Below are 26420 nucleotides of genomic sequence, written 5' to 3' on the forward strand. Positions count from 1 at the left end.
TATGATATAACTAATAACAGAAACATTAAGGGAAAAACGCAATGACAACATGGGTAAAAAATTACTGTACAGTATACAGTAACCCCTTGGTTAACGAACTCAATCCGTTCCAGAAGGTCGTTCGTTAACCGGAAAGTTCGTTAACCGAAACCATTGTTTCAATGGGTTTTTGGGTAATTGGTTCCAGCTCACCGAAAATTTCCTAAATTCAACAAAAATGGTAGAAAAGTTCACTTACTTTGAGGTGTGTATGTAGAAGGCTCCTGGATGATGGTGATGGGAATTAGAATGGGGGTGGAGGAGAAGGCATTGGGGTGGAAGAGAAGTCACCCCATGGCACCATTTCACCCATAAAATTTTAGTTTTCTTGGTGTAATTCAAGATTATTTTCTTTAAATCAACACTGCACTGCATTATATATTGTCAATATGTAAAATATATTTCAAAATGACCAATAATTTGCTTGGAAACACAGAAAAAAGCGTTTAGTTGAAGAGACTCTCAAGCAAGATGTTACCTCCAGTGAAAACAGAGAGACTAACGCCTGTTTGCTGTGTTAAGAGGCTGGATGCCGCGCATTAAACTAGTCACTTTACCTTCAATTATGTTCAATAATTGTTAAAATGACTAAAAAATTGAATATTAAACTTTTAAAATTATTGAATAGTATAAACTTCTTGATATTTACTAAACTAGTAAGGAATTTAAGCCCTAGAACCGATTAATGTATTGGTGGACTGATACTAAAGCTGGTTGCCCGGTCAGTGCAAGCAAAAACATGTTGAGGCCGGTTCGTAAGAAATTCGTTAACCGAATTTTTGTTCGTTAACCGAATTGAAGATCCATATGGAAGGCAGTTCGTTAACCGAAATTTCGTTAACCGAGGCGTTCGTTAAACGAGGGGTCACTGTACAGTATATACATATTCACTATTTACTCTGGACATTCTGCCAAAGAACCAGTGAAACAGTAAGAAGTCAAGTTGCCAGCAGTAGAGTGTTATTTACTTTCATGTAACTCACTGTACTATGTTTCTAGGTAACATTAAGATAACTTCATAGACATAAATGGGATTGGACCAACTGTTTGAGGGTTCCATGCATCAACAAAATTTATATCTGTAGTTTGTAGTTCTCCAATTATGAGGAAACATTGTAATATAATAGTTTTGTTCATACAATCAGGTTTATTTAGCTAAACTTACTTGGAGGCTTTAAAAGATGAAACCCCTTAATATTTTCTTCTTAGATCTACATGATTCATGTGATTCGATCTTGAAATAAGGGGGGAAAAAGGAAATCTGGTAAACCAGAAAAATTACATCCCACTTGTATTAAATTAGCCAACATAGATTTACCTGTAGAGGCTGGAGTTGTCTGATGGCCTCCTGTGTGCAGCCTTGTAAGAGGTGAGACACTGCAGAGTAGAAGCGATAAATTGGATCATTGCCAAATTTCTTAGTTGCAGCGACACATGTGTCCTGCATTGCTTGGTAATACTGTTCCCTTCCATAATAATGGATTTTGCTCTGAAAACATTTATAAAATTATTGAACTATATACAAAACACATCTACATATTATTCATTGATGTATTCATGTAGCACCCTCCTGTTATTACAGCTCTGCCTATGAGAGAAGGACAAGTATCAAACCAGTCAGAAAAACTAAATAAATAAAATTATTATTCAAGGGACATGGTCCAGGAGCCATAATTACTTTCAAATTGAAAACATCAAGTTATAATTTTAAAAAAAGGAGAAAAAAAAAGAGGATTATGAAGGGTAAAGGCTATGGAGAGCATAACTAATTTAATTCATGAAATTGTTTTGACAGGACCTTTACTAAAATTGCAGTAAGAAAGCAAAGAAAAACAATTATAAACGTGTGAAAAATATATTTAAATCTCCACAGAAAGTGTCATGGTCTTGTCACTTCACTAAATGACTTGTGACAGTAGATGACACAAACTAATACAACTTAGTCAAACAACCTTAGGCTCAGGTTTAGTAAGGTTAGATTAGGTAGGTTTGTGTCATCTACTGTAGCTTAGATCTGGTAGGTTTGTGTCATCTACTGTAGTTTAAATCTGGCAGGTTTGTGTCATCTACTGTAGGTTAGATTAGGTAGGTTTGTGTCATCTACTGTAGTTTAGATCTGGCAGGTTTGTGTCATCTACTGTAGGTTAGATCTGGTAGGTTTGTGTCATCTACTGTAGCTTAGATCTGGTAGGTTTGTGTCATGTACTGTAGCTTAGATGTGGTAGGTTTGTGTCATCTACTGTAGCTTAGATGTGGTAGGTTTGTGTCATCTACTGTAGCTTAGATGTGGTAGGTTTGTGTCATCTACTGTAGCTTAGATGTGGTAGGTTTGTGTCATCTACTGTAGCTTAGATGTGGTAGGTTTGTGTCATCTACTGTAGCTTAGATCTGGTAGGTTTGTGTCATGTACTGTAGCTTAGATGTGGTAGGTTTGTGTCATCTACTGTAGCTTAGATGTGGTAGGTTTGTGTCATCTACTGTAGCTTAGATCTGGTAGGTTTGTGTCATCTACTGTAGCTTAGATGTGGTAGGTTTCTGTCATCTACTGTAGCTTAGATCTGGTAGGTTTGTGTCATGTACTGTAGCTTAGATCTGGTAGGTTTGTGTCATGTACTGTAGCTTAGATCTGGTAGGTTTGTGTCATGTACTGTAGCTTAGATCTGGTAGGTTTGTGTCATGTACTGTAGCTTAGATCTGGTAGGTTTGTGTCATCACAGTAGCATCTGTAGCTTTGTGTCATCTACTGTAGCTGATCTGTAGGTTTGTGTCATCTACTGTAGCTTAGATCTGGTAGGTTTGTGTCATGTAGCTAGATCTGTTTGTGTCATGTACTGTTAGATCTGGTAGGTTTGTGTCATCTACTGTAGTTAGATCTGGTAGGTTTGTGTCATGTACTGTAGCTTAGATCTGGTAGGTTTGTGTCATGTACTGTAGCTTAGATCTGGTAGGTTTGTGTCATCTACTGTAGCTTAGATCTTTGTGTCATGTACTGTAGCTTAGATTGGTAGGTTTGTGTCATGTACTAGCTGTCTGGTAGGTTTGTGTCAGATCTGGTAGGTTTGTGTCATCTACTGTAGCTTAGATGTGGTAGGTTTGTGTCATGTACTGTAGCTTAGATCTGGTAGGTTTGTGTCATCTACTGTAGCTTAGATCTGGTAGGTTTGTGTCATCTACTGTAGCTTAGATCTGGTAGGTTTGTGTCATGTACTGTCTGGAAGGTTTGTGTCATTACTGTAGCTTAGATCTGGTAGGTTTGTGTCATGTACTGTAGCTTAGATCTGGTAGGTTTGTGTCATCTACTGTAGCTTAGATGTGGTAGGTTTGTGTCATGTACTGTAGCTTAGATCTGGTAGGTTTGTGTCATGTACTGTAGCTTAGATCTGGTAGGTTTGTGTCATCTACTGTAGCTTAGATGTGGTAGGTTTGTGTCATGTACTGTAGCTTAGATGTGGTAGGTTTGTGTCATCTACTGTAACTTAGATCTGGTAGGTTTGTGTCATGTACTGTAGCTTAGATCTGGTAGGTTTGTGTCATGTACTGTAGCTTAGATCTGGTAGGTTTGTGTCATGTACTGTAGCTTAGATGTGGTAGGTTTGTGTCATCTACTGTAGCTTAGATCTGGTAGGTTTGTGTCATCTACTGTAGCTTAGATGTGGTAGGTTTGTGTCATCTACTGTAGCTTAGATGTGGTAGGTTTGTGTCATCTACTGTAGCTTAGATGTGGTAGGTTTGTGTCATCTACTGTAGCTTAGATCTGGTAGGTTTGTGTCATGTACTGTAGCTTAGATCTGGTAGGTTTGTGTCATCTACTGTAGCTTAGATCTGGTAGGTTTGTGTCATGTACTGTAGCTTAGATGTGGTAGGTTTGTGTCATCTACTGTAGCTTAGATCTGGTAGGTTTGTGTCATCTACTGTAGCTTAGATCTGGTAGGTTTGTGTCATGTACTGTAGCTTAGATCTGGTAGGTTTGTGTCATGTACTGTAGCTTAGATGTGGTAGGTTTGTGTCATCTACTGTAGCTTAGATCTGGTAGGTTTGTGTCATCTACTGTAGCTTAGATCTGGTAGGTTTGTGTCATGTACTGTAGCTTAGATCTGGTAGGTTTGTGTCATGTACTGTAGCTTAGATGTGGTAGGTTTGTGTCATCTACTGTAGCTTAGATCTGGTAGGTTTGTGTCATCTACTGTAGCTTAGATCTGGTAGGTTTGTGTCATGTACTGTAGATCTGGTAGGTTTGTGTCATGTACTGTAGCTTAGATCTGGTAGGTTTGTGTCATCTACTGTAGCTTAGATCTGGTAGGTTTGTGTCATCTACTGTAGCTTAGATCTGGAAGGTTTGTGTCATCTACTGTAGCTTAGATGTGGTAGGTTTGTGTCATCTACTGTAGCTTAGATCTGGTAGGTTTGTGTCATGTACTGTAGCTTAGATCTGGTAGGTTTGTGTCAGCTACTGTAGGTTAGATCTGGAAGGTTTGTGTCATGTACTGTAGCTTAGATGTGGTAGGTTTGTGTCATCTACTGTAGCTTAGATCTGGTAGGTTTGTGTCATGTACTGTAGCTTAGATCTGGTAGGTTTGTCATCTCCTGTAGCTTAGATGTGGTAGGTTTGTGTCATCTACTGTAGCTTAGATCTGGTAGGTTTATGACATTTACTGTAGGGGATACACCCCATTTTGTCACCAATATCAAATCTGTTTTGTCACCACTAACAGTCGCTGGTATTAGTGACAAATTGTAAGTTATTATTTTATATGAATAGAAATTATACAAGTACAGACAGACCCCGACTTACAACTGCTACGACTTACGACCGCTACGACTTACGACCGCCTCAGATTTTTTATTAAAAAAAAAATAATAATAATAATTTTTTTTTTAATGACACGCATTTTCTATACCGAAACGTTTCCAGTTAATGTAGTCTCCATGTATAATTAGAAAATTATGGGGGCCCCATGTGCATTCAGCTGACTACATTAAAGGTAAGTGCTCAGTCACACTGTAACCATTCCTTATTATTTATTACTTTCACTGTACTGTATCCATTCCTCATTATTCATTACTTTTACTGTACTGTATTTCATTGTAGATTATTTATTTAAAAAAAAAAATAAAAATAAATTTTTTTTTTTTTTTTTTATCTATGTCGGACTTACGACCTGGATTTGGGTCCCTAACCCCGTCGTAAGTCGGGGTCTATCTGTATACAGACGACTCGAGAAGTAATGTGTTGTTATTACAGTATTATACATGAAAATTAATCATTTAATAAATAAAATGATTAAAACATGGGTAAATAAACAAAATACAGAACAAATGAAGGTGATTTGGCACCAGCGCATAAACCTCCATGCCCCTCTTCTTCACAGAGAAGCCTCAATGATAAAATCGTGCACAAGAAAAGCAAATTATGACAAACATGTCCATCTCTGGAAAGTGAGGGATGAATATGAAGAAAAAAATATCACCACTTTTAATTTCCGAAAAAACTATCAGTGTCTTCTTCCAAAGTTCCAAGCTTACATGGATATTAACAATGTTTTTATTAAAAAAAAAAAAAAATTCTTTCACATATTGTTTAAGTGAGATGACTGCAGACGTATTAGCAATGTTTTAATTTTTTTTCGTTTTAGTCTTTAATAAATTGTTTAAGTGAGATGCTTGCACGAGTAATAACATTTTTATTTTTTATTTTCGTCTTTAATAAATTGTTTTAGTGATATGCTTGCATGATCCATATTGTTATGCTGAGGCATAATTTCGTAATACAATTTTGTAAACTTGGAGTTTTGATAATTTTCGTGTATATATTGATGCATTTATTATGTAAGAATTTTCTGGAATGTATTGACCTTGAAATGGTGATAGGAATGAGGGCGGAAACGAAACGGGTAAAAGCAGTGGTGACAAAACAGGTGAAAACAGTGGTGACGAAGCGGATGAAAACAGTGGTGATGAAACGGGTGAAAACAGTGTTGACGAAATGGGCACACCCCACTGTAGGTAATATCTGGTAGGTTTGTGTCATCTATAGTATGTTAGATCTCGTAGGTTTGTAAAATGTTAGTGGATATTTTGCCGTGATCAGTAAGTTCCTACTAACACTATTTTATTGTGAGTGCGTTCTGATTGGCTAATCGTCCATTACCAACGAACAACACAAGGACTATACAGCTCCTCCCCGACTTACGACCTGCCTCAGTCATACCAAAATTTTGTCAAATTATGTATTTTCGAGTCCCAACGTCAGTACACAGACAAAATTTTCGTTTGTAATTCACTTTAAAATGGCTGGCAAGCTTAAAAGTGAGAGTTTTGTGGTGCTGAGAAGAAAAAGAGACACCCATTTTAGATTTTCTATGTATTATTTAAGCATTTTCGGCTTACGACCATTTCGACTTACGACCTGGATTTGGGTCCCGAACCCCGTCGTAAGTCAGGAAGGAGCTGTATTTGACCGTGACTCTGGTGGCATTTGGCATTTATATCGCCATGAATCAATCGTTGTGTAGCTGTAAACATACCTAACCATATTTCTGTTCTGCATGGAAACTTATCATTATAAAAGAGGCAACATTTACACGAACCTGATAGAACCTGACCTAACCAACCAAAGAATCCTACCTAACCTTACCTAACTTCCTACCTAGGGGAGGGGGGCCTCAGTCATAATCATACTAAGCAGAAAGTACTTAGCCAATCAAAGAGCACTAACGGTAAAATGGTGTTAGTAGGAACTTAGCCGGTCACGGCAAAATATCCACTACATAGTAAAATTTATTAATACAGTTGTACCCCACTTAACGCGGTCAATAGAACCCAGAGGGTCCCGTGTTAAGTGAAATCCGCGTTAAGTGAACAACAGAACATATGGGATTAATTCCAATAGAAACCGGCCCGACCCCCAAACTCCACTTTTTGAAGACACATAACTATGTTGTAGTAAAAATAACATCTTAATTTTATGATGGTACATGCACACAATTAATACTTAAGAGAAATAGAGAAATACAGTCGCCAAGTTAATGTCCATTCAAATAATGGACTCAACTCCCTCCCCCTCTCACACTACACTGCCGGCTCTTCCCTCTCTGAGAAATTTTTGGGGGAAAACCAGTAAATTTTAATAAATAATACCTCAAACTAAAGTTAGGATAATACAATTGACATTGCTGGATTCCTTGTAAGACCAGGAATATTTTGAATATAAATGTCATATATTTTGCACAAAAGATAACATAGTTACCCAGAGAAAAAATTTTATCTAAAATTTGTATGTCTAATGCAAAATATATGATGTTTATATTCAAAATGATCACCAAATTATAAGAATTCCAGCAATGTAAATTATTTTCTGACCGGGTAATTTGTATGCATTTTATGAGCTAAAACAGGCAGTCAGGCAGGGTGGCGGGTGGGGCAAATCTAAAAATAGCGTCTCGAGCCGGACACTCACCGCGTATATGTGGAAAAAATCCGTGTTAAGTGAAAGTTCAGCTCTGGCGAGGCACCGCGTATATGATAAAACGCGTTAAGTGAAACCGCGTTAGGCGCGGTAATACTGTATTAAACACTAATCCGCTGACACTGTTATTTGTTTTGATGTTTACTTTCTTACCATAATTTCATCTGTGAGTTCTGATGAAAATTATTTTTTGTGCAAATGCTTCGCTTGGTAGATAATGACTTATTAATGAGGCACTAAGGCGCACACAACTTTGTCTTTCTCGGCGGTGATATGGCAGTAATGCTGTATCCCTGATGTAAACAGCCAATCATATTGACCTATTTCAAAACACTTTGCCATCAGGGTCCAGATCGACGCTGATGCTCAGTGTATGCTTATGAGCCGTTCGGTCAGGGCGGCTGCTCTCACGCCCACAAAAAAATTAAAATTACACCCAATCATAGTACGTGTAAGTTCTTTCTGTTTAATGTACCAAGGGATTCGGGGTGGTGCGGAGCCCCACGGTTAGGAAGTTTGGTAAGGTTAGGTTGGTTTCTTTGGTAAGGTTAGTGAGGTCTTCTAACAACACTTCTGTCGCTTGCTTTTATTATCAACTGAGGTTAGGTTAGGTTTAATTTAAAAATAACCACTTTTTAACACATTTGCACAAACTACGACAGTGTCCATTATAAAACAGAAAAAAGGGAAACAATGGAGCTCCATTGTTTCCCTTTTCCTGTGTTATTTTATCAAGATTTATCTTATCCACGTTTTCATTGTGGATCTACATGAAATATAAAAACAGAGTGAAATTGCGGCTTTCTTAAAATTGTTTTATATGAAAAATCGGTGGCAGGTCAGTTGTCAATAATTACACCGATTGCAAATATAAAATCCACGATTCGTTTATTGGCAGCAATTGAAATAATACCAATTATTTATATATCAACCAATCAATGGTGGACATCCTATGAACAACTGATAAAGGTGTAGTTTAGGGATAACACCAGAAGGATTTTGTGGAAATCATTGATTTTTTTCTACACTCTAAAAGTATGCTAATAAACACAGAAATGGAAACAACAATACAGTACATAGAACCTAATAGAACCTGACCTAACATACCTATAGGTTGGGTATGTTAGGTCAGGTTTTATTAGGTTCTATGCATTAACGTGTTAATTTATGTTAAGCAACTTACCTTCATATTGAGGTTAATGTACATCAGCAATGGCGAGGAGGAATTCGTGGAAGTGTTCACCATCATTTATAGGAAACGTCTCTTGAAAAGGGATTCAGCGAGGTAAACAAGAAAAAATGGTGCCGGGAGAATTGTGTAGCGGGATAGAGTAAATAAAAACTAAAAAATAAATACTTAAAATTATACTATAAAGTTGTGATATTTTTGCATTTACATATTCCACATTCCTACCATTAACCTATTATCATATTCTAATAAGACGTCTAATTATAAGATCATTTTTATCTACAGTGAGTTCTGCTATAACGCGTGTTTTGATAACGCGAATTTGCTCTAACGCGATTTATGAATTAGGAATGATATTTGTATAACGCGAACGCTTGTTTGATATAACACGATTTTTGCTTACTATTTCTCCAATTTTGTGGTACAGTGGGGTATGCTATAACGAATCTAATTGGTTCTAGAACCTTGTTCGTTATAGCATTCGTTCGTTATAGGATTAATCCGTTCCAGGCCCCCAAATACAACCACTTAACACTGAAAAATATAATATAAAATTGTAAAAATTGTAAAAAAGTGCATAAATATGCATCTAAACCCCTGAAATAAAGAATATCATTAATATTTGTAATAAAAAAACAATAAATTAGAAAAAAAAAATTAAATAATGTTCGTTGTAGGAGTTTCGTTCGTTATAGCATTCTCAATTTTATAGGTAAAACCGTTCGTTATAGGAATATTCGTAGTAGGATCCGTTCGTTATAGCATACCCCACTGTATTAACTGTGAATATAGTAAAGAAGAATATCAACAAGAAGCGTTCTGGTGATAGAATTCCCGGTGATGATCGTAAAAGAAAGGATATAACACTTGAAGAGAAGCTCGATTTTATCAACCTCAAAATCACCCTTCTCCCCCATCAAGTAAAGTGTTACATTTACTGTATGATTTCATTATTAGATATGAATGTAACATTTATTTAGACTGCTATCCTTTGTGTTAGGCTAACTACTAAATTTTTTCGATTTCGAGTAATCTGCACCTAACCCTATTTTCTCCATAAGCCCTGTTATTTCTATTACGCGATTTTCTATAACACGATATTTTACAAGAACACAATTATCGCGTTATAGCAGAACTACCTGTATTTCATTACCGTCGCAAATGTATAATAACGGAGATAGCATATCCAAAATTTTCTCTATTTTCTTCCATTAATCTTCCGCCATTATCGCCTACCTCACCTTTCACACTGCGTGTCTCCTTCATAACTCATCACGCGCATGCGTTCCCGTACACGTCACGCGACCAACCAAAGGCATTTTTTTTTACAACCAATTAAAATGGTTTGTGGTTTAGTTCGCAGTATTATTGGCCCAATCAAAATCGATTTTTATTTTGTGTCAACCGTCAGTGAGACAAGACGTGCCCCGAAGGCGCTCCCGGTTTTAGCAGCCAGGCCGAGTCTGTTTGGCCCTGCCACTCCCCCTGCTATATCCCAACGCCCTACCAGCCTTACTACACCGGGATCTATTCAGCAAAACATTCTAGTGATTAGTGAACGATTGATTACGGAGCAGTGTTCCTATAGTGCACTTAAGGAACTTTCTCAGCAAAGCATTCAAGTCATCAGTGCAATAAGTGATTATCATACAGTGCTCGATAGTGCACCCCAAGGAAAAGTCAGACAGTGGGCACTTTATCGGTCACCTTTAAAGTGCCAGTGACAAGGACCACCGCGGTGTTTACATATATCGTGAAAACTGTGTCGGCGACCCCAAGCACCAGGGACAAAGACCCACGGTCTTTACGACTGACAAATATTAACAGATGTCTACCAGTGTCAGTGGCCCTCAAAGTGCCGTCAGTGACAAACACTTCCGTCCGCCCACAACAGATATCAACAGATGGCCACCAATCACTTACTCCCGACGCACTCTGTACCATCTAAAGCGTGGGAACGGTTATCCTGATGGCAGTGTTATCGCGCGACTCAAGTCACTGAACATATTCCACGCGCGTAGCCGTAGACAAGGCCGTCATACACATAAGCCCATTAGAACCGTAACCTCCACTAGGAAACCGGAGAAACCCACCCCTGACAGACCATACCACCACACTGAAGTTCCACGGATATGGTATGATCTCCCGTCTTTACTGCTATCCAACGTCACTTCCCTAGCTAACAAGTTCGACGAGCTGGCAACTACAGTCAGGTCAGCCGCCGCGAGCGTCGTTGCCATATGTGAGGCTTGGCAAATTGTGCCTGAAACGTGTCATATTGAGGGATATCAACTCTTTCATCACCTTCGTTCACATAGACGCGGAGGGGGCGTTGCCCTCTTCTGTCAAGATGACCTACGCCCGTCACGCCTGGATGTCCAAGTCCCAGCAGATGTGGAAGCATTATGGGTACGTGTTGTGCCACGGGCCCACCCGCGCAACACTGCTTCCATCATAATCTGTGTGGCATACCATCCGCCTCGCTCACCCACCAGAGACACTCTTATCAATCATCTCATCACCACCTCAGACCACCTCAGAGTTAGGTACCCATGTGCCAAGTTAGTATTATGTGGGGATTTTAATGAAATTGACACCACTGATATCCAGGACCAGCTATCACTATCACAAGTTGTGACCTTCCCCACACACGGTCAAAATACCCTTGACCTTATCTTAACTGACTTAGCGGACCAGTACCAACCACCTCAACCAATGCCTCCTATCGGGTGTAGCACACACTTATCAGTGCTCTGGTCCCCAGCTGCCACTCCCACTCAAGTACAGAGACCATACATCAAGACCTACAGGCCGATTACTGACTCTGCAGTGCGCCTCTTCGGGCAGTGGATAGTTCACCATCCCTGGACTGAAGTACTTAGCGTGGATGACGTGGAAACCAAATGGATAAATTATACCAACATCACCACGGAAGCTCACCACCACTTCTTCCCCGAGAAGTCAGTCAGATCTCACCCAGCTGACTTGCCCTGGATCACACCTCGGATCAAAAGACTTATGCAACAGAGAGACAGAGCCTTTCATCTCAATGACCACATCCGCTACAGGTCCCTTCGCAACCGAGTCATCCGCGAAATACGCACTGCAAAGAAGTCCCACTACCCAACCAAATTACAACACCTGAAGCAGACCAACATCAGTCAATGGTATGGTAAGCTTAAAGAACTCTGTGGACTAAACAATAAGACACACCCCCTCCCCTTCCTTAGCCATCTCACTAATGTTGACGCAGCTGAGCAAACAAATAACCATTTCGCTACTATATGCCAGACGCTCCCCCGGCTTGACACAACCACTCTCCCTGCTTACCTACCAGCCCCCCTTCCCACTGACTTAGTAGAAGAATTTGAAGTAGCAAAACGCCTGGACAAACTAAAATTAAAACGCTCTACCACCCCCATTGACTTACCAATGAAACTCTTCAAGGAGTTCTCCCCGGAGCTTGCTAAACCCCTATGCTCCATCATCAATGCTTCTCTCAGTCAAGCCAGATGCCCAGCTGACTGGAAGACCTCTTATGTATCACCAGTGCCCAAGTCAACCAGCCCACAATCCTTAAATCAGCTACGACCTATTGCAATCACCCCAATACCCAGCCTTATCTGTGAAAGTTTTGTGTTCGACTGGGCTTATGCTGATATTGCAGGAGTCGTAGACCCTCAGCAATTTGGCAACATGAAAACTTCCTCCACCACTCACTGTCTTGTCAGCTTTCTCAATTACATATACCGCCATCTCGAGAAACGAAAAACGTCTGTAGCTGTCGCCTTCATTGATTTCACTAAAGCGTTCGACCTAGTCGACCACAATATAATCATCAACAAAGCTATTGACCTCGGGCTTCGGAGAAGTCTTATACCATGGCTTACAGACTTCCTCAGTGACCGACGCCAAGCTGTACGCTTCCGAGGGGCTGTCTCCACCTTTCAGTCACTCACCTGTGGCGTCCCCCAAGGCACCAAGATGGGACCACTCTGCTTCCTTATGCTCATCAATGATGCCCTAAGAGAAACCCCTGCTCACTGGAAATATGTCGACGACTCCACCATTGGGATCAGCGTCAACAATTCTGCTCCCAACTATACCGCCCTTCAGGATTTATTGAACAGTCTCCAAAACTGGGCCACCAACAACCATGTCACCATCAACCATACCAAGACCATGGTTATGCACATCAACCTCTCCTCCGACATTGTCCCACCTCCTTCCATTACTCTAGGTCCGAACACACTCCAGGTTGTAGATTCCACGAAGCTCCTCGGCGTCACAGACAACAACAAACTAGAGGTGGAAACCACACGTCAGTGAAGTTGTCAAATCCTCAGTTTCCCGTCTCCACCTCCTCCATACGACTCAAGTCCCTCGGAGTTCCTGCACCGAGCTCCTCAGTGTTTACAACATTCCTTACTTCCCAAGCTCACTATGCCTCCCCACCTGGTCTTCCTCCCTAAATGCCACACAACGTAAACACCTAGAAAAAGTGCAAAAGAGGGCATGCAAGATTATTCTCTCCCCTTCCTACTCCACATATCAAGAAGCGCTCAACACACTGACCCTTTCGACTCTCACTGACCATCACCACGACCTCATCTGCAAATTTGGTAAGAAGCTTCTACACCATCCTCGACACCGGCTCCTACTACCACCTGAGATCCCTAGTCCAAGAATTGCTGTTCGACACCACAACCACATCCAGCCCATACGTGCACGAACTGATCGCTATAAGAACAGCCCAGTCCCAACCATTGTAAAAATTATCAATAACTTGTAATAAACCAGTGTATTCACTCCCAGTAAACACTACTCCTTGCACTGTCACTATGTTGAAATGAACTGTAGTTTGAGCTTTTCCCCATCTAGTTATTATATGTCTTATTTGTGTCACTTATGTTACTTGTATATTATTTGTAATTCGAAACCCATTCCCCAAATATGTAACTGTATATTTTCAGCCTTCTGGCTGCCAAGCTCTTTCAATAAACCGTTAATTATTATTATTATTATTATTATAATTCCAAATTCAAATTCATTTCCCACTATGGAAGTCTGCGATGGGTGTCACTTCAATTACAGCTGCTCCTCGACTTACAACAGGGTTAGGGACCCAAATCCAGGTCGTAAGTCGAATTGGTTGTAAGTTGAAAATGCTTAAATAATACATAGAAAATCTAAAATGGGTGTCTCTTTTTCTTCTGAGCACCACAAAACTCTCACTTTTAAGCATGCCATTTTAGAGGGAATTACAAACGAAAATTTTGTCATTACACAGCGAAATCACTAAAGTCGGGACTCGAAAATACGTAATTTGAAAAAATTTTGGTACGACTGGGGCGGTCGTATGTCCAGATGGTCGTAAGTCGAGGAGTAGCTGTATATGGAGCTGATTGCGAGTTTTTGGGAAAAAACGAAGAAACTATAGCATTTTTTCGATCGCATAGTGTTCTTCCAACCTCAGTAAAGTGTTGTAAGTGTAAGAATCTCAAAATCCAATGACGAACAAGAACCAGGCCAAGAAGGTAAGAAATAGGTGATTCCATCATATGGTGAGACTCAGTTATGTTAGGTTAGGTTTGGTTTTTGGTTTTCTAGTGTGTTTTAGTGTATTTTTTATTCGCATAGCCATTATATTTTTTCGAAAAAGGTCCCAAGAAAAAAATTGATAAAAAAAACCGGCCAATGTCCTACGGAAATGAAGGTCATATTCGGTCTAAAGTTTAGACCGAATATACCTCCCCTGGGAGGCACTTGGCTCCCAGGGTAGGAATTTCAAATCCAAGGGGAGGAATTGGGGAGGAACTCCAAACGGGGAAAGAAGGTACTTTGTACACTGTGTATATGTATATATCAAACGAAGACGTTTCAGCATTTGTGAGCGTGGTGACCTTCAAGCAAAACTAACTGGATTTGTTCCTTGGTTTTCTAGTTTAGTTTCTCTGCACGCAGGCCAAAGTAGGCATTAAATCAAATGGAAGTTTTATGATCCATTGAAATAAGGAATTCTTTTTTCATTTGATAGCAATTAATAAAGCAATTTAGTTTCACAAATTGTTTCAATAATAACCACTGTAAAAGTATAATGGTGAAAATATTACTGGATGAAAATTCAAAATGGGGGAGGAATTGAGGAAATCTGGAATCGCAAGGGGAGGAATGTGACCTGGGACTTTGAAGAACCACTGGTCTAAACACACACAAATACACTAGAAAAATATATCTTTTACTGTCTAACAGAGTGTGAGGTGGAAGTGCAAATTTACCAAAGTTGTCGTTTCTTTTAATATATACTTAAAATCATCAAAACTAATAAGTATAGCAAAAATAAAGAAAATCAACAAACTCCTGGTCTTAGCCCTAAACTACACCTTTACCGAATAATCACGAAATAAGGCTACAGAACTGAAGATAAAAACTTTACCTATAGATGTTATTTGGTTGTGTAATTCTGTTGGTGTATTACTGTCAGCTAAAATTGGGGATCAGTAAGCAGTCAGAGGAGAAGTTAACATTTCTTATTACTATGAAATACGAGTAACAATAAAAATATTACATGTTTCTTACACATGATATCTTTTGCAACTTACCTTAAATAATGCATCGGCTTCGGTCATTACGATCTTATGATGCAGTTACTCAGGCGAAAATAATGTGACTTATATGACAGATCCAGCGACAGTTCATATACGACGGCTGTTTATTTACACCTGGAATTTGAACTAAAATCTTAGTTCCTTACCCTGTGTTTATAAAAGTAAATATGTATACGTTAAAATTTTGCAGATACACATTTATTATATTTAACTAAATTATATATTTATTATTTTACCTTCAAATATGCTCTTAATCTGACACACAAGCATATAAAAAAAAATGAAAACACCAAGAGATTGGAGGGAGAATCGAGTAAGGGTATATATATATATATATAAATATATATATATATATATATATATATATATATATATATATATATATATATATATATATATATATATATATATATATATATATATATATATATATATATATATGTGTTGATAAAATCAGTTGCCTCTGAAGATGTCTTGAATAAAGACGAAAGCTAAGGTACTCCGTTGTTTCCATTTTCCCGTGTGATTTTATCAAGATTTATCTTATCCACGTTTTCATTGTGGATTTACATGAAATATATATATATATATATATATATATATATATATATATATATATATATATATATATATATATATATATATATATATATACAGTATATATTGTGGAGGTATGAGATATTGGTTCACACTCAGGATGGGATGGCGAAAGGAAACTCACAATGTGCTCACTGTACACATATTGTATTGGATGTACAATGCAGCTTGTTGCTGGGTAGGTAGCATGGTAATAAGCGTTGAGTAGAGAGAGCTGGGTGGTGAGGATGCCCAGAGGAAGGACACGCGGCTTGAGGGACGCCAAGGTCGCTGGCGGGAGCAGCAGCCGCCAGGCTGGCGCGGAGGAGATGATGTTGCTTGAAGGTGGCACTGGGTAGAAAAGAGGGTGGTCACAGCGGTGTCAGGTCTTATAAGGCGGGGGTAGGCGTCGGTAGATAGTTGATCCCCGCTCCGTGGGCGGCGCTGGAGGCGTAGGCTGGGGTTATTCGAGAAGGTTTGGTGCTTGTAGGGGAGGAATCCACCACAATACTCCCCTTCCCCTCCGGGTGCGGCGGTAGGCTGGAGGTTGGCAAGGTTGCGTGCCACATGTGAGGCAGAACGGCGGTGCATGTCACATGTGGGACATAACGGCGAGGGCGTGGATGAGCCGGCCGCTTGGGGGACAACTCTGTCTAGCTACACGAGATCTGTGGGAGAAAAGAGGGAGAAGGAGGGCTGTGGAGGTGATGAATGTTGTGCTTCACTCGCGACAGGTACAGAGTCCTCAGATGCACCTGCTGGGGTGTGTGGGCCTGGGTCAGGAGCAGGGGCTACGTTAATAATAATAATAATAATAATAATTAACGGTTTATTGAAAAAGTTCTGCAGCCCGAAGGCTGAAAATATACATTGGACACAAATGACTTACCACACACATTGGTGGTCCAACAAAAGCCTTCACCAGAGAAAGGTAAAGGAACACACAGTGAACACACAGATTAATGTAGGTGCCGAACAGCAAAAACGTAGTGCAGTAACTCCCTCCCAGATGGTGTTAGGAGGGACCTCACGTGGCGTAGTAGTTCCCTCACAGATGGTGTTATGAGGGGCCTCACGTGGTGTAGTAATTCCCTCACAGATGGTGTTATGAGGGGCCTCACGTGGTGTAGTAATCCCCTGGTGGAGTTGTCCCACAGATGGTGTTATGAGGGGCCTCACGTGGTGTAGCAATTCCCTCACAGATGGTGTTATGAGGCCTCACGTGGTGTATTCCTCTCACAGATGGTGTTATGAGGGGCCTCACGTGGTGTAGTAATTCCCTCACAGATGGTGTTATGAGGGCCTCACGTGGTGTAGTAACTCCTTCACATATGGTGTTATGAGGGGCCTCACATGGTGTAGTAATTCCCTCACAGATGGTGTTATATGAGTGAGGTGTGGTTCCAGGCCTTCCTATCGTAGACGGAGTAACACATCGCTGGTAGTTGGGTCTCACAGGCCGTTATCACTGGGTACCTGGGACCTCACTGTGTGAAAGGTCAACTTGGGTACCACTGTTACTGTTGAGTTGTTCTCACTGACTTAAGCACTGTTCACCACTGTTCACCTCTGTTTAACACTGGTTCCATTTCTTTCCTAAATGAAATAGTAACTTCTGGCGTGAACTTGTTGATATTCCGGTGGGGAGGAGGGTTCAGGGGAGGGAGTTGGTATGGGCCAACATAACAGTTGACCTGGCTGCTCCGAGAGGAGCGCCAGGTACGTCTTGACCCTTCGGTGGTCAAGGATGTAGTCCATGACAGCTGCAGGGTGCATGGCAGCAGCAGGGTCCACGACAGCAGCAGGGTCCACGACAGTAGCAGGGGGTACCTGGGGGGAGAAAAGAGGGGTGTGTGGGTCCGCGTCAGGAGGAGCGGCAGGGGGTACTGCTGGGCTGGGGGCGGCATCTGAGGCAGGACGGGTGTGTTGGGGTCGGTAGGACGTGGTGCTTGGGGTAGGAAGAAGAGCGGCTGTCTGCTTAGAGTAGCAGAGCTGCTCTAGAGTGTCTCACCTGCGGTGTAGTGACAGTAGTTGTAGAGCCGATGAGAGCTGCCTCTGTGTGGATAAGCAAATCTTCCATGTTGCTTGAAGACTGGGAGAGTGATCAGTTTCTCCTCCATCCTGTGTGAGTACGAATTTCCGGGGGTCACCATTTGTGGAGGTATAAGATATTGGTTCACACTCAGGATGGGATGGAGAAAGGAAACTCACAATGTGCTCACTGTACACATATTGTATTGGATGTACAATGCAGCTTGTTGCTGGGTAGGTAGCATGGTAATAAGCGTTGAGTATAGAGAACTGGGTGGTGAGGATGCCCAGAGGAAGGACACGCGGCCTGAGGGACGCCAAGTTCGCTGGCGGGAGCAGCAGCCGCCAGGCTGGCGCGGAGGAGATGATGTTGCTTGAAGGTGGCACTGGGTAGAAAAGAGTGTAGTCACAGCGGTGTCAGGTCTTATAAGGCGGGGTTAGGTATCGGTAGATAGTTGACCCCCGCTCCGTGGGCGGCGCTGGAGGCGTAGGCTGGGGAATTCGAGAAGGTTCGGTGCTTGTAGGGGAGGAATCCACTACAATATATATATATATATATATACAATCAACACCTCAACCCGCCAGGATTCGAACCCACGGCCCACGACTGTGACCGGGGAACGCTAACCGCTGGACCACCAGGATACTAAAAGCAGTCTTAGACTTTGTTATATATATATATATATATATATATATATATATATATATATATATATATATATATATATATATATATATATATATATATATATATATAACTATATATATTAACCATTAAGGAAAAAGAAAACACGGTCCGTGTAATTTCTTCAGGATGAGTACAGACTCACCCCTGAAGATGAATTACACAAAAGCGCTTGGGAACTTCGGTTTTTCCTTGTGGTTATCAGCATATACCTGGATCACGCGCACCTACAGTGATTTATTTGCATATATAAATATATATATATATATATATATATATATATATATATATATATATATATATATATATATATATATATATATATATATATATATATATATATACACACACACACACACTTTTTGCGGCTCATCAGCCGCTCTGGCAGTCAGTCACGTCACTGTTACACAGTGTTTTTACTTTTACTTTTATCCTCTTTCTAGCGTATTGCCAGATACCCAAAGAATGTTCTATACTACTGAGGGTATATACAAACACTTGTTGTCTTTAAAAGTAGGTTCTATTCTCGTACGGGAGATATAATACAGTAGGACGCAGGAGCTCGTGGTCACGCCACCAGGACTCGGTCTTAACTACCTCTACATCTATCTATGTATTACTACGCACTGGCCTGTACAGATGCCAGCATTCACAAGCTGAATACATAAAGTATAAATGTGATAATTTATATACATAACATGGTGCACAATAAATGGAATATTACATAGAATTAATACATGTTCTGTAATACTTTACTATACATAATTAATAAGAGTAATATAAGAGTAATATAATAATATACAGCTGAAGGTACTACTTTGTGTCCATATATATCATACACCTCCCTCCCCCCTATACGCTCATAGTTTCATCTTGAGCGGACCATTTGTTTCTGAGTCGCTCGGACCTGCGGAGTACTGGGGCAGAAACACAAGGTGGGGATGGATTTACTTTAGAGACATCAACATAAGGGGACTCAACTGGGGAGGGGTCAACACTAGGCAGCTCCACAGGTCGGAGGAAACGACGGTTCCTCCACCATACTCTACCACTAGGAAGACGCACTTGGTAGTCCCTGGACCGGCCAATACCCATAACAACCCCAACCTTGTCCCAGCGGTGAGATACCAGGTCTTGAATCCTGATCTGCCGGCCGATACTCAACCTGGGAAGGGGGCGGGCATGACAGTCGTACCGAGCAGCGACATCTGCGGCTCGTTCTGCTGCACGGCGGTCACATTCCTCAGTCTTGGCCTGCCACTCTTGAGAAAAAGACTTCGGGTGGGCAGGAACACAAGACCTGAGATGATGTCCGTATAGAACCTGGGCTGGGGAGCGTCCGGTGAAGTTCGGGGTGTTGCGTAACTCCAACAAACCTCGATCGAAGTCCTCGCAGTCGATATTTCCTGAGGGTGACACCTTAAGGATCAGGTGTTTCACAGTCTTGACTGCGGCTTCAGCGTGTCCATTCGCCTGGGGGTAGTGGGGCGAGGTCACGACATGACGGACTCCCCAACGGTCCATGAAGTCCCGGAACTCGTGGCTGGTGAACTGGGGTCCTCCATCAGTCCTGAGGCGGAGGGGAACACCAACTTCTCTGAAGTAATGCCTGAAGCTCCGGATGGTAGCAGTAGCCGTTGTATCACTACCACAGGGGACGACAACAGGCCATCCAGACAGTCGGTCGGCAATGACGAGGAAGGACTTCCCTGCAACTGCAAAGAAATCGGCCGACACAGACTCGAAGGGTCTTGAAGGGTTATCGTCGCACATTAAAGGTTCCTGTTGCTGGCTAGGTTGCAGAATCTGGCACGGTTCACAGGCACGGACGGTACTTGCAATGTCCGCGTTGATTCCGGGCCAAAATACAGTCTGCTTCGCCCGTCGCTTGGTGGCCTCCACTCCTCGATGGCTGTCGTGAAGGCGGGCCAAGGTACGGCGGCGTAGGGCAGCAGGAATAACTACTCGTGGACCATACAAGACGAGGTCTCCGTCACAATAGAGGTCCTCGCGTATTTTCCAGTACGGGAGTAGCGATTCATGAAGGTCGTATCGGTTAGATGGAAATCCCTGAGACACACAGTCGACGAGCCGGATGTAGGAAGGGTCGGCCCGGGCTGCGGTGCGGAGATCTTCAAGAGTCTTGTCTGCATCCGGTGCTGTAGACTCTTCTGATGTGAAGACGGCCTTCAATGAAACCACTGACTTGAGGGATGCAGCAGCTGTAGAACACAACATCTCGTCCTCTGGGGTGGGGCGACTGACGGGGGCGCGGGACAGGGCATCCGGGATGCACAACAGCTTACCCGCACGCCACACAGCCGTGAAGAGATAAGGCGAGAGCTTCTCTTTCAGACGTTGAAGGCGAGGATTTTCTACTGCATCCAAAGAGTAGTGATTGATTATAGGTATAAGGGGGCGATGATCCGTGAAGAGGGTGAAGTGCTGAAGTCCTATCAGGTAGAAACGGCACTTCGCCATCGCCCAGACAACAGCCAACATCTCCAGCTCAATCGTGGCATATCGGGTCTCAGCGTCCGTCAGGAACCGGGATCCACACTGAATTAAGCGGAGTTGTCCACCGCCATGGTCCTGCAGAAGGGCGTAACCAACGCCGTAGAGTCTGGAGGCGTCAGTCTGGAGGACGGTGGGTAGGGCTGGGTCGTAACAGGCGAGGACAGGTGGACTCACAAGGGCCTGCTTAACTCGCTGGAAGGCCTCTTGATGATCTGGGGTCCACAGGAATGTCCTCCTGGGGCTCAGCAGGGGGCGTAACGGCTGGGCTGCGGCGGAGATGTCAGGTGTGAATTCAGCCAGCTGATTAACCAGACCTAAAAAAGAACGGAGGTCTGTCAGATTGGCAGGGGTTGGAAAATCCCTTATTCCACTTACTTTCTCCGGGTCAGCTGCAATGCCTGATGCTGAGAGAGTGTACCCACAGAAGTTCACTGATGGAGCGGCGACTACAAACTTGTCAGCGTTGAGGGTAATCCCGTACTTTCGACATCTGGTGAGAACTTCATATATCCGGGAGAGGTGGGCACAGTAGTCTTCGTCGTGGAGTAAGATATCATCAACCACCTTGACACAATTCGTGACTCCTTGAAGGGCCGCGTCACCACGTTGACAGAATGCATCGCCCGTAGCGGCAAATCCCATGGGGCCTCTGCAATACTGGTATCTTCCAAATGGTGTGATGAATGTAGTCAAGTGTTGGTCTTCTTCGGCCAACTCGATCTGCCAATAACCACATAAGGCGTCCATAGTTGTAAAAAACTTCGCCTTCGGGTCCACACTTCGAACAGCTGCGAAGGGTGTGGGTGAAGGGTGGGCTGGACGGGAAACTTGCTGGTTAAGTTTTGACAGATCGGTGGTGATCCGTACTCCACCACGAGGTTTGGCGACGGGGACGAGAGGGTGGCACCAAGGTGAAGGTTCGTCTCCGGCCGGTTTGATGATTCCCTGAACAACCATGGAGTCAAGCTCTTGTCTAACTAGCTCCTTGTAGGCGTGAGGAATCAAACGAGGGGTGTGGATGGCAAAAGGTGTAGCACCATCCTTAAGATGAATCTTCATAGGTGGACCCACCATCGGCTTGAGTGGTGTGGATCCTAAAGATTTCTTATTAACCAACACGTCAGCAAACTCCTTGAGAAGGTAAGCTCTTGCGTCAGAAGGGGACGTGTTAGTAGAGATAGGGAATTCCTTCAACCTGTTGACATGGGTGACCTTTAAGATAGGTTTAGGGAATTCCTTGGAAATAATGGCCAATTCTTGACAATGGCCATATGATAAAAGCGGAGTCGGGATACCATTATGAACATCAATCCGGGCTGAGCAAGACTGCTTACCAAAGGTAAGGGTAGCCCAGAAAGATCCCAAAGCTGGAGCCATCTTGGAACCATCAGCTGTCAGTTTCGTTGTCTGAGGAGGGGGCTGTAGGTTGCTCCGGGGTATTCCCAAACTTGCTAAATGTTGTGGACCAATTACTGAGACGTCAGCACCGGTGTCAGGTAACATCTGAAGACTGGATGACGAGTTACCGTAAGAAATGACGACATTGATGTGCTGGGGCGTCGTGTCTGTGGAACTACGTACACGACGGCAGGAACGACTGGACACAGCGTCTTGATGCTTGCCAGAAGGAGGGGGCGCGCCAGCACTACCTGAGGATGACTTCCTGGATCCTAGGTGGCGTCCTTTATGTGTCTTCTTACGACAACATTTGTCATAATGGCCCACACGACCACAAAGTCTACACTGAACTTTGCTAGCAGGGCACTTGACTGTATAAGCCCAGTGACCCTGGCGGTCGCAACTTCTGCACACGCTTTGAGCAGCTGGGCACTGGGAGGCATTATGCTGTCTCGCACAGCTGTTACACAAAGCTGCTGCTGAAGGTGTGGCTGGAGGGTGAGGGGTGGGGTTACCTTGCTGCTTCTTACCCTTTCTGTAGGAAGACACTGCCCTCACCTGGTCACGCTGTGAGCGTAAAGCTGAAGTCGCACACCTGGCGGCCTCGTACGCTCGACATTTCGTAACAACATCTTGAAAGGAGGAAGTGGGGTCGAGGGAAATGAGACGCTGAACTAGCTCTTCATCTCGGACACCCGTTAAAATGATTGTCTTAAGTTGTGTTTCTTCACAGACTTGAGAATGTCCGGGACAAACATCAACTTCCTCTGAACACCTTTTGAGCCTTACAAAAAACGAGTCAAAAGATTCTCCATCAAGCTGTTTACATTGGAGGAGTTGTCTTCTCCTGAGTGCTTCGTTGCGCTGTCCCTTGACGTGTTCCTGCAACGTGTCGAGCACGGCCTCTACCGTCAGAGTTGTCGTAGGAGGCACTTGAAGTGTGTCCTCGAGAGTACGTTGTGTCTCTAAGGACAAGCACATACGAAGCTGTATCATTTGTTTCGGCTGTGATAAACTTGACAAGTCAACCATTGTTGCGTAGTCTTGCCAACGTCGACGCCATTCCCGAAACATCTGATAAGAAGCGTCAGACATCAGAGAGGGAGGCGTTTGTGCTGCAGCCTTTTGAGGTGTTGTTCCGACTCTGGGAAATGAGGTACCAGTACCTCTAGTCGCATCAACATCAGTTGTAGCAGACGAATCTTGTACGGTAGAACGTTGTGGGGAGGCTAACAGAGAAATCAAAGCTTCAAATCTGGCTTGATCCTCCTGTCTTCTAAGGTCATCCTCACGTCTACGTATGTCTTCGAGTTCTCTGCTTGTTTGTTCCTCTTTGTGGCGTTGTCTTTCAGACTCTTTGTACCTAATTTCTTCCTCTTCTTTCCTTGCAATATCGTCCCGGCGTCGAGAAGTTTCCATCCACTTTATCAGTTGAAGGAGATCTGTGGACGCATGCATCGCAGGAGAGCTGGCTCGCGACGAGCGAGGAGATTCTGTGGGTGACTCGGCGTTGTCACTGTGGGGAGCGTGGGGCGTAAGCGTGGGTGGGGAGAGGTCTCCCACACTAAAACTCGTAACCCCATCGTCCAGGGTATCGTTATGATCCCTGTGAGACATGCCGACTGCTTCTGTACTCTATCTGTGCAAAAGATCGGGTCAGCCCCTCGTAATCTATGCACAGAATTACAGAAGTTTGAAATAAGTCACAAAAAATATAAGGTGAATGCGTGTGTGTACCCCACGAAAGGCTGAAAATCAAACTGGAAGGGTACGGAATTCGGGGAAATGTCCTAGCATGGATAGAAGACTTTCTACATGACCGCAAGCAATGTGTGGTGATTAATGGCACGAAATCGTCATCTGTACCTGTAACAAGTGGGGTACCGCAGGGTAGTGTATTGGGCCCGCTGTTGTTTGTTTGTTTCATAAATGATATGCCTGACGTTGTACACTCCTCCATACAAATGTTTGCCGATGACGCCAAGTTATTTCGGGAAATTAAGAACCAAGCGGACTGTGAAGAGCTGCAGAAGGACCTCTGTGGGCTCCAGGAATGGTCGAAGGAATGGCTGCTAAGATTCAATGTCACGAAGTGTAAGAGGATGCACCTGGGGCGTACCAACGGTAAGGAGGCGTACCATATGTCCCAACGGATGAAGAAAATGTACTAGTTGAGACTGTGTGTGAGAAGGACCTAGGTGTGTATGTTGACAATGAGCTGAAGTTCTCGGGCCATTGTGAGAAGAAGGTAAATCAGGCAAATAAATTATTGGGTCTTATAAGAAGGTCGTTCAGATATCTAGACGGTCCGTCCCTCGTGACGATCTTCAGGAGTGAAGTGCTTCCCCATCTGGAGTACTGTCACCCCATCTGGTCCCCGAGATATGCTAGGGACTGTCAGTTGGTTGAAAATGTTCAAAGGAGGGCCACCAAACTGGTGCCTGCACTTCGGCATCTCAGCTACCCTGAGAGATTGGAGCGCCTGAACTTGCCTAGCTTATACTACAGACGGGCAAGGGGGGACCTAGTTGAGGTTTATAAGCATCTCAGGGGGCACTACTCAGTTGAGTGTCCTTACTTGGAGCTGGCGGACGCTCGCCCCACAAGGGGTCACAGCTCAAGATTGAAGAAGCCGCAAGTCCAGAAAACCGTGAGGGCAAACTTTTTCGGAGTGAGGGTTGTAAACTCTTGGAACAATCTACCAGAGAGTGTTGTGACGGCACCGAGTGTGAGCTCTTTCAAGAGAAGACTTGACCAACACTGGAGCGGGTTCAGGTACATTCAGGAGCCAGTGCATGCCCAGTATTTGCCAACAGTGCGGTCATGTAGAAAGTCTTCTATCCACGCTAGGACATTTCCCCGAATTCCGTACCCTTCCAGTTTGATTTTCAGCCTTTCGTGGGGTACACTGTCGAAAGCCTTGGCAAAATCTAGGTAAATATTGTCGATATTACTACCCCGTTCTTGAATATGGGTCCAAATATCCAATACCTTGAGCAATTGTGTCAAGCAAGAGCGCCCCGGCATAAAACCGTGTTGGCAATCTTTTCCAAGGTTGTTTCGTAGTAGATGTTCCATCGCTGCATCTCTGATAATACTCTCAAGTACTTTACATATTATGCTGGTCAGGCTCACCGGTCTATAGTTGTTCGTGGAGTGACTATCGCCCTTCTTGAAGATAGGACTCACATAAGCCACTTTCCATTCACTGGGGACCTTTTGTTCAACCAGGCATTTACAAAACAGAATCTTCAGGGGCTCTGCAAGCTCGTTGCACAGCTCTCTTAGCACTCTAGGATGCACCATGTCAGGTCTAGGACTCTTATGGACCTTTAGCCTGGACAGTTTATTTCTAATACCCTCTTCTGTGAACACAATGTGGGTCAGTGCTGTGTCGAATCGTCTGTCCTCAAACGCAGGAAGGTTAGTTGCATCCTCTCTTGTGAACACTGAGGAAAAGAAGCTGTTCAATGCCTCAGCTTTATCCTGGTCAGAATCTGCGTAACTACCATCTTCAAGCCTCAGGTCTGATACTCCTACTCGCGTTTTCAATTTCGATTTTGCATAACAGTAAAACGCCTTTGGGTTTGACTTGACCTCGCTTGCAACCAGCCTCTGGAACTCCTTTTCAGCTCTTCTACACTCTATCTTTGCTTGGTTTCTGGCTCTTGCATACATCTTCCTGTCTTGCTCATCGTTTGACCCAACCCACGTCTTTAATTTCTGGGTTTTCTTCTTAATTTTGTCGACCGCCGCATGGTTCATGTGTAGGGATCCCCTCGTATTCCTAGAAGCACTGGGTTTGGTCTTGGGTATATATTTATCGATCAAATGTTTCATTTTACTAGTTATGATATTCAGCGTAGTGTCTGCGTTCTTGTACCTTAATAAGTCAGGCCAGTTGATACCCCT

The 26420-nt window shown here is 43.0% G+C and overlaps 1 protein-coding gene across 1 annotated transcript; it reads right to left on the reverse strand.

Moving 5' to 3' along the window:
• Positions 1-1357: 1357 nt before the first annotated feature.
• On the reverse strand, positions 1358-15410 carry LOC121853361 (tetratricopeptide repeat protein 21B-like; the record flags this gene model as incomplete). Its single annotated transcript, XM_042347433.1, is given in 2 exon segments — positions 1358-1528; positions 15296-15410. Coding segments are annotated over 2 exon segments (198 nt in total), but the record flags the coding sequence as incomplete, so codon positions are not given.
• Between the last annotated feature and the right edge of the window lie 11010 nt (positions 15411-26420).

Source organism: Homarus americanus, unplaced genomic scaffold (assembly GCF_018991925.1).
Source record: "Homarus americanus isolate GMGI-L3 unplaced genomic scaffold, GMGI_Hamer_2.0 scaffold49447, whole genome shotgun sequence".
Classification (NCBI taxonomy): Eukaryota; Metazoa; Arthropoda; class Malacostraca; order Decapoda; family Nephropidae; genus Homarus; species Homarus americanus.